General features: G+C 48.5%; 1 protein-coding gene across 11 annotated transcripts in view; it reads right to left on the bottom strand.

Moving 5' to 3' along the window:
* The window catches only part of Sergef (secretion regulating guanine nucleotide exchange factor), a 185422-nt gene extending 177066 nt beyond the window's left edge, over positions 1-8356 (bottom strand). For all 11 annotated transcript variants that reach the window (XR_005873327.1, XR_005873322.1, XR_005873324.1 and 8 more), the window contains exons 1-3: positions 8195-8356; positions 4308-4443; positions 2009-2164 (exon numbers count right to left, since the gene is read on the bottom strand). Coding sequence is in view for 5 of the 11 variants with exons in the window: in XM_040736069.1 (XP_040592003.1) it covers positions 2009-2164; positions 4308-4443; positions 8195-8326 (424 nt within the window). In the remaining 6 variants the exon portion in view is untranslated. The remainder of the gene's footprint in view (positions 1-2008; positions 2165-4307; positions 4444-8194) is intronic.
* Positions 8357-8898: the final 542 nt, after the last annotated feature.

Raw genomic sequence — 8898 nt, forward strand, 5'->3', positions numbered from 1 at the left:
AAGAAGTGAGACACCTGTGGCTAATGGGGAAACAGGGATAAGAGGAAGCACCAGGGGCCCTGTGCCTCAAAGCCTCCTGGCCACTTCCCTGCTTTTATTCCTCCACAGTAAAGATTACCCGTCGTCTGTACCCTTCATGGTGGATGACCCGTGCAAACACTCAGCCCGGGGCCTAGCACTGGAGTGAGCAAATACTCACTCCCGTTCCATGTTTCCACCTCACTTCCCATGTCGCCATTCGACAAGTTCCATGCAGTGTGGCCTTTATCCTCCCTGCCCTTCCTCATGATCTCACCTGACGAGTCTAGGGAAAAGGACAAGACAGGTGTGGCCTGGAATGGTGAGGGTTTCCCCTGTGAAACAAGTCTAGAGTTTGGAGAGCAAGTTTGGACCAGAGGAATGTTAGAACCACTTGGCTCCACAATGAACCCTGTCTTCCAACTTAACCTACATCCATAGAACTCTGATATCTGATTTCCAACTCTGACTGCTTTGTGCCTTTCTCACAACCGGCTGCAATGTGTTGGGAAATGGTGCTTCCTTCTGCCTATTATGACTCTAACATGGCCCATAACAAGTACTTCACAAAGTGATAGCTAACCCTGAAATTCTTCATATGTAAGGAACTTTTTTTTTTCAGAGCTAATCTAGCCAGGGCCTCATACAAGCTCAGCAAGCTGCCTCCCCAGCCCATCTGGAGTCTGATAATTACTGCCAAACTGGTTACATATGGAACTCCTCTGCAAAAGAGAAATGGTAACTGCTAAGGAAGGCTTACATAGGGACAACAGTTCATGAGTCAGACAACAAGGGCTATTCTGGAGCAGGAACCACTGGGCATTGCCACAGGGAGTGTGACACATAAAATGAAGGCAGCGGACACTGGAACCTCTGTAGAGGTTATGTGCAAAAAAACCTTTCACTACACATCTGAAAATCCACAAGAACTGAGAGCAAGAAACTACAGGTGGTCCTGTAGACCCAGACTGGCCAGCTAGAAAGGACTAAGTTGGACAGAGAAATCAATTAACAGGGTAACAATATCTGCTGCTTCCAAAAGAATTATTCTAATAACTCTTTAGCCATATCTCACTCTGTTACCTGTCTTCACGGAGACCAGATGTTTTTAAAGGGAGACAGAGGAATAATGCAGTGGTAGAGCCCATACCTAGCACATGTGAAGCCCTGGGTGTAATCCTCAGGAATGTCACCATGAAAGTCCCTTGGCAGGAAAGACCTGCACCTATTGTGGTGAGATCCCTACTCCCTCATAATTATCTAGTGCTAGCCATCTTTACCTCAACTTGACACAAGCTAGAGTCATGGAGAGGAGAGAGCCTCAGTTGAGAAGATGCTTCTACAAGATCGGGCTACAGAGCATTTTCCTAATCAGTGATTGATGGGAGAGGGCCCAGCCCATTGTGGGTGATGTCATCTCTGGGCTCTGGACGAAAGCAGACTAAGCAAGCCATGGGGACCATGCCAGTAAGCAGCACTCCTCCATGGCCTCTTACTCCTCACTCCAAGCTCCTGCCCTGCTTGAGTTCCTTCCTGATTTCCTTTAGTGATGAACAGTGAGTGGAAGCAGAAGTCAAATTAACCCCTCCCTCCCCAAGTTGCTTTTGGTCACGCTGTTTCATCACAGCACTAGAAACGCTAACTAAGACATCTAGCACACTGTCCATAATAACCCTTAATGGCACTCCTGGTCAGCTTGACCAGGAGCATAGCTCTAATGAACTTCTGGGACTAGCAATGACCACCTAAGGAGACCTAATCCATCCCCTAGTCTCTGACAAACAGATTCCAGTCTGATCTCCTTTATAGTTAAAATTCTCCTTGTAACAGGTACCCTGTAATTTCCCTACATAGTCATAGAGAACACTTATGGGTTTGGGGATGTTTTGTTTTTCTTCAAAAGCACAGAGGCTTCTATTTAACCAGGGCCCCCACTACACTGCTATCACCCAAAGTGTTGATGGTGATTTCCACCCAAGAGTGAACTTACCTGTGAGCATGATAGTAAAATCCCAGCCACAGGCAACCTGTAGGATTGGACAACCAAGGAGAGGCTTGCAGATGGTAAAACACAGAACATCTTCTGTGTGACCAAGCCCCAGCTGCCCATCTTTATTCAGGCCACAAACAAAAAGACTTCCTCCATCTGCAAAACAGAAAGCTCTGTTGGGTATCCCATCACACTGTGAACCCTGAGTTTGCATTTGCATTAATTTAGTAAAATTAACCTTGGGTCAGGAGCTGAGTTAGCAACTAGTTGACAGAAAGTAATCACAGAGCATCAGAGGGCATCACAAGAGATAAAGAGAAGTCAGGAATTTGGAGTGGTGCAGCGTTTTATGCTATGGCTGAGTGGAAGGGTGCTCTCTTTAGAGATGCAGACATGGTGAGAGGGTTAGCTAGATCCTACTCCACCTCTTTGAGCACATAGGTTTTCACCCCAGCCTTTGAATCTTGAGTCTTATTTATAAGTAGAACCATAGAGATTTAGTTAAAGCTACCTTTAGCAGCAGTGACAGACCCGGTGCCTGCAGGAACAGAATTCCCACCAGGCTGAGCAGGCCAGTGACTGAAATAGCAGTAGATTAAGGCACAGCCATTGCACCAAAGTTAAAACAACATTCCAGTGCCAGAGTGCACAGGGACAGTCACAACTCCAAAAGAAAAAATTACCATGCATTATTTGGAGCCATGGACACGGGCTTCTTGCCCATGTTAATGTTATTAACTGATGCATGCTAATGTGTTGTCGAACCAAAGACATCAGGCCCAGGGTCTCAAATCTAATGTATAAATGGAAACTTCCAGTTCTCTAACAAGTGCCAATCAATCACCAAATGGAGCATCTATGATCATAGGAAACCAACACCAGCTCAATATTTAGAATGTGCCAGGAGCTATCCTAAGAGCTGAACGTGGGAGGCCTTTCCACACATATCCATAATACTTTGAAAGGCCCATACGAATGGCTTAATTTTAAATTGTTTTAATGTAACAATAATTCATACATAATTCAAAAGCCATTATTGAGTATAATTACTTTATATCAGTACAGATGCAAAATACAACTTTTAACATTTCTTTACAAAAGGAGGGAAGAATCCATGATGACAGGAACACCAAAGACCTGTAAAAGTCCTAAAACAGTCCTGAAAATACCCTGAGTTTATCTGCTTTTATTATCCCCATGGGACAGGAGAAGAGAAAATTGAGTGTGCTAGTTAGCTTTTACTATCAATCGACAACCTACAATCCCCAGGAAGGAGTCTTAATAAGAAATTATCTAGACCTGGTTGACAAGTGAACATGTCTATGGGACTGTCCCGGTTATTTTTATTTTTATTTTTTATTTTTGGTTTTTTCGAGACAGGGTTTCTCTGTATTGTTTTGGAGGCTGTCCTGGAACTCGCTTTGTAGACCAGGATGGCCTCGAACTCACAGAGATCCGCCTGCCTCTGCCTCCCGAATGCTGGGATTAAAGGCGTGTGCCACCAACAACCGGCCTGTCCCGGTTATTAATTGAGATGGGAAACCCAGTCTGAATGTGGGAACACCATTTCATGGGCTGGGCCCTTAACTGTGTTAGAGAGAAGAAAGCTGGCCGAGTACAAGCAGCAGGCAGGCAAGGATGATGCCTTTCTTTCCCTCCGCGCTTTAAGTTCCAGCCTTGACTCCTCCCGACAATGAAGTGTGTCCTCGTATATCAAGTCAAGTAGACCCTTTTCCCCTCCGATGCTTTTGGTCAGGCACTTTATCACTGCACCAGAAGTCAGAGTAGAACTCGGCCATAAAGGGAGACTCTGCCAGAGCTGCAGAGCTGATGAACGACACAATGAGTGTGTGAACGCAGGGAGTTTGAGCCACAGCTCCCATTCCTAACCAGATGCCACACAAATGCCAGCCTTGGCTAAGCCGAAGCATGGGGGGCACCTGGTACCCTCTGAGCACTAGGATGGAAAATTAAGGCCAAGGAAAGGCTCCTGATCTCAAGGGAAAGTCCACTTAGTTGCAAAGGCTTCCAAGTAAAGCTTAAACAGGTTGTAACATGTCCACCAACTTGACTATGACCTTAAGTCTTATTTGTATAAGAGGGCAGGGAAAGGGAGCTTAAAGAACTCAAAATTCCAAGCTCTGATAAAACAGAGTTCCCTTAATGGTTATTTGGCTCTTTCACAAAAACAAACCTTGCTCTCTGACAAATACAAAAGACTAAAAGATGACAAGATGACATCCAAGGGAAAATACCTCAATACAAAAGTAAGTGGCTATCCATTTGTGAAGGGAACTACCTGTGACAGCTGCAGAATGGCCCCCTCCTCCTGTGACACTCTTGATACACCCAGGCTCACAGAAGTTGCTCAGTTGCTGGGGCAGAAGCACATCTTCCCTGTGGCCAAGGCCAAGCTGCCCGTAGCTATTTGCACCCTGCAGATGAAATACAACACGGAAGGAAAGCAATTAGAGAGCCCGACTGTCAGTGTCCCTCACCCTGACACACCTCTCAGAGCCCATGACATTTCACACACGCATTCTCAAGAGGCTGACTTGGGCAATCTACACTGAGAAACCAGGCCCATCTGTGAGCACTGTGATTCCTATTTCTGAGGCATCCTTGGCATCCCAACTTAGACAACCATGTGGCTCACCTTTCCCATCAGGTATATAACCCTTGCTCCAGTTTGATACAGGTTGGACAGGGGACAATTGATTTAGGGAAGGAAAATGCAGGAACCAAGCAGAAGCCATGAAGAACACTACCTGTGTGTGAATCGCTCTCTGGTTCTCTCCACTTAACTTTCTTAAACAGCCCAGGCCCATCAACCTAGGGATGGTGCCACCCACAGTGGACTGGACCTTCCACATCAATCATCAACCAAAGTAATCTCTCACAGACATGCTCACAGGCCAATCTGACCAAAGGCCTTCAATTGTCATTTCTCTTCCTATGCTGTGTCACAAGGGCAATAAAAACCAATCAAGACTAAATTGTATTTGGGAATCAGCTCAAGGATCCCATCTGATAAAAAACAAAAAAAACGCTAATTATCCAGGAAAAGAAAAGAATTGGGGGAGGAGGAGATGAGGGGAAAGTTAGCAGGAAACACTATGGAGCTATTTTTGCGCTCCCCTCCCCACACCCTCACTGGGGCACAGGCAATGACTTTCTGTGTTTACTCAGTTAGCTAAGGGTGCTGCGTCCCTAATATGAAGCATTGCCATTTCATCTGTCCAGTACAAGACCTAGGCAGGGAATCTCTAAAGGGGCTTTTCAAGTACAGCATTTGCCAACTCCAAGATTCAGATCCCCCTTTTAGATCTACACGTCAAGTGCACACATAGCACAGGTCCAGGGGTACAGCAGAGAGCGCTTGCCTAGCATGTCCCCAGGTTCAATCTCCAGCACTGGAAGGGAAAAAAATTCTCTAGTCTGAAATCTTTTCAGCTAGGTTACCTAATAGACTTCAGTATATTTACAAATATAGACCACAAAGATGCTGTAAAGATGAAGGCAATGTCCATTAAGGGAAAGAGTAACATCCCTACAACAAAAGACACATATACAACAGTGAACAGACACTGTAAAGAGCCCAGTATGTTCCAAGTATTCAGAGCTTGCCATATTCGGTTAAACAAGAGGAACTGTGAACCCGTAAGGAGAATCTTCTTAATATTTCAGAAATTCCTCTCTTCAAGTGTCTACTCCCCAAGCTGCTTCTTTTGGAGGTGAGTGGTAAAGCCATTTAAAATCTGTTTTTGAGGGTCCCTGAATTCTCATTTTACATGTGATGTAAAACAACCACCAAGGCATGAGTGCGAAACACACTACTTCAAACCCTCCTGTCTGCTGGGTTTTTCCAGCCACCTTGAGCAGCTAGCAGGGCTCCAAGACAAAGAACGAGCTATGGGAGGGGCACAGGTCAAGAGGGTCTTGGGAACAACAAAGCTCCAACTAAGGGCTTCTCCACATACGACAGACACTTTTAGCCCTCACAACTAAGGAGTGCTAGCATCCATTTTTACAGATGAAATGGGTGAGCAAGTTAGAAGCCTGCTTCTTTCAATAGCTCTTACTGTGTCAATAAGAAACTAAGGAAGTTTGCTTTTGGGACCAGCCCAGAGGTTAAGCCACATGACTCTAGACTACTGCTCACCTCCATCACTCCATCCCCTTTCTCTTCTTCTCTGTAATTCCCTGGCACTACAGTGTGTCCTGCCTGTTGACTGGTCTACCTCCTCTCCTAGAAACCACGAAGGCAGGGACTTGGTCTTGCTCACAGCTATTCTCCTAAACCTCAAGCTGCACTGGCCAAGTGTGGATGTCAGGTACAAGTCTCCACCTGGGAAAGGTCAAATTCACACTTGCAGAGAGAAGCAGAGAGCATATGCTGGAGTTTCTATCCAACCTGACTGTCCTGTTTCCAGGTTTGCAAGATGAGGAACACCTGAGGGAGAAGCCAGCCAGGCAAGGGCAATCTGAGGTTCCTGCTATGTACCAGTCTCTGTAGAGAAGGGGCCTTAAACCCAAGATAAAGCTGGGTAAAGGACATTTTAATATACCCTATGATAACTATGTATACCTTCCTTCTTTACAAGGGACCCAGAGGGCAGGCGCGTGCGCTCGCGCGCGCGCACACACACACACACACACACACACACACACACATCCCTGTGAAAGGATGAACTATGTTTCTATAAAATTTCTACGTTAAAGCCCTAACCTCTGACATCTCACAGTACAACTGTATTTAGAGACACAACCTTTAAAGAGGTAATTAGGGTTAAATGGTGAAACCATAAGGGTGGGACCCTAGTCCTGTCCATCTCGTCTCTTCCTAAGATACCAAGGATACCCATGCACCAAGAAACAACCACCTGAGGCCTCAAAGAAACCAAAAGTGCCCACACCCTTAATCTTGAACTCGAAGCCTCCAGCACTGTGAGAAAATAAATTCTATTGTTTAAGAACCCAGTCTGTGGTGCTTTGTCACAGCAGCAGAAGCCACCCTGGTCATGCAGGAGAAGAACACCCCAGCAGGCCACCACGCACACTAGTAAAGTGAGGCTCAGCCCTGTTTCTGTCTGTCCATTCAAGGCCACATCTGAAAGGCTTTTTTCTGTCATATGTTTTTCCTCTGCCAAAATAACAGCAGTCTCCTAGCTGGAAAATGACAGACAACGACACAATCAGTTATTAACCCCGCCCCCACTTCAAGGGCTACCTCAAGGAGCTGAGCCAGCTAGGCCATGCCATGCTCTCCCTTCCAACAGCCATACACCCAACAAGTGAAAGGTATGTCAATAAATACTAATTTTGGCAGAAACACGGGTGTGTTGGCCTCCTCTACAACAGGAACTGGAACCCCAAACATTAACACAGGTACTCATCCATTCATTTCATCCATTCGTTCATTCAGTCATTAGTCAACAAGTATTTGCCTGGGGTCTCTAAGATGCCAGGCACCAGGAGAGACAATGTGAACACCACCAGCTCAGTGCTCACTCTCAGAACACCTCCGCTGTAGCTAAGGAGACTGCCGTTTAACAAATCATGCATTCCATTACAATTTTGGCATTTAATATTAAGAAGTGCAACACCCAACATACGCTTCCTTGCCACGCATGTCCTCTACATTCGCGAGCATAAAGCCTCCTCTCCAGTCACACACAGGGTTGACCATGGTTCTCTCAAAGCTCAGCGTCAAACCTGACTCCCACACCCCCAGAAGAGATAGGATCCGAGGACACCATAGAAACAGCAAATACGCAGGCAGGATCTGCGTCCGGCGCGGCCACACTCCACAGGCCTCACATCCAAAGGATGCTCCCCAGGGTGACGGCGCTGGAAAGGAGCCTTCCATCCCCCAGGCAAAAGGATGACACAGGTGGCCCCCACAAGCTCTGGCACCAAGCAATCTTCTCTCCGTCCAGCCTCCACGCTGGTTTCCCGGGCGCTCTGGTGGCCAAGGGCTTTCCCAGAATGGACGCTCTGCCCTGAAGGTAGGGTCCTCCCGAAGTGGCTCAGTCGCTCGGGTCCTCATCCCACTACCAGCAGCAAGGCCCGCAGGCACCGCGGGGAGACCCTCCCTCCGCACCCTCTCCTCCCTGCCGCAGCCCACAGTACTAAAACCCAGGACCCGGGCTCGGGCCTCTGCCTTCCAGCTCCCCCGCCACCTACGCAGACGCCGGGCGCTCCCGGGTCTCCGAACCCCCTCAGTCGCTCCCCGAGCGCGGGGGCGGAGCCACGTACCCAGGCGAAGAGCGCGGCCGCGGCGGAGTCAGCCCCCGAGACACAGGACTCGCGCGCCATGCACACGCTCCGACGGCGCTTCCGGGAGGGGCTGGCACGGGGCGGGGCCACGGAGGCCAGGGGCGGGGCGAGGCTAAGAGGCCGGGCAAGGCGGGGAGCTGGGCTCGGCCAGCGGGACGAATCTAGGGACTAGGCTCGGCCCAGGGGGCAGGAAGGCGGAGGATGCTGGGGCCAGTCCTACCCCCCAGAGCGCAGGAACTCGGTCAAAGCTGTCAGATCTGACCTCGCGGCCTCCAGACACACACCCGTTTGGGAATGTGTTCCGCACCGACACTCGTAATTCCGGATCACGCTCAGTCATCTAGAAAGCTCTCCACGTGCCCCATGCTGCCCAGAGCGGCTGACCTGACAGTGATGGCACAGCGTGGTGGGGAAGGGAGCTGAGCCTGACCGTGGGAAGGGTCCAGTCTGGAGTCTTCCCGGAGCTGCCTTGGCCCGCTTCGCTGTGCGTTTGGGAGCCTGAGAGTATTGGGTGGCGGTGGTCGCCTTCTAAGCCTAGCCCCAGGGCGGAAATACGCCCTCGGCAATACACCTGGAGCTTGCTATTGTCTGTTGTGCCCTTGAATTGTCCT

Source organism: Mesocricetus auratus, unplaced genomic scaffold, assembly GCF_017639785.1.
Source record: "Mesocricetus auratus isolate SY011 unplaced genomic scaffold, BCM_Maur_2.0 Super-Scaffold_100054, whole genome shotgun sequence".
Taxonomy (NCBI): Eukaryota; Metazoa; Chordata; class Mammalia; order Rodentia; family Cricetidae; genus Mesocricetus; species Mesocricetus auratus.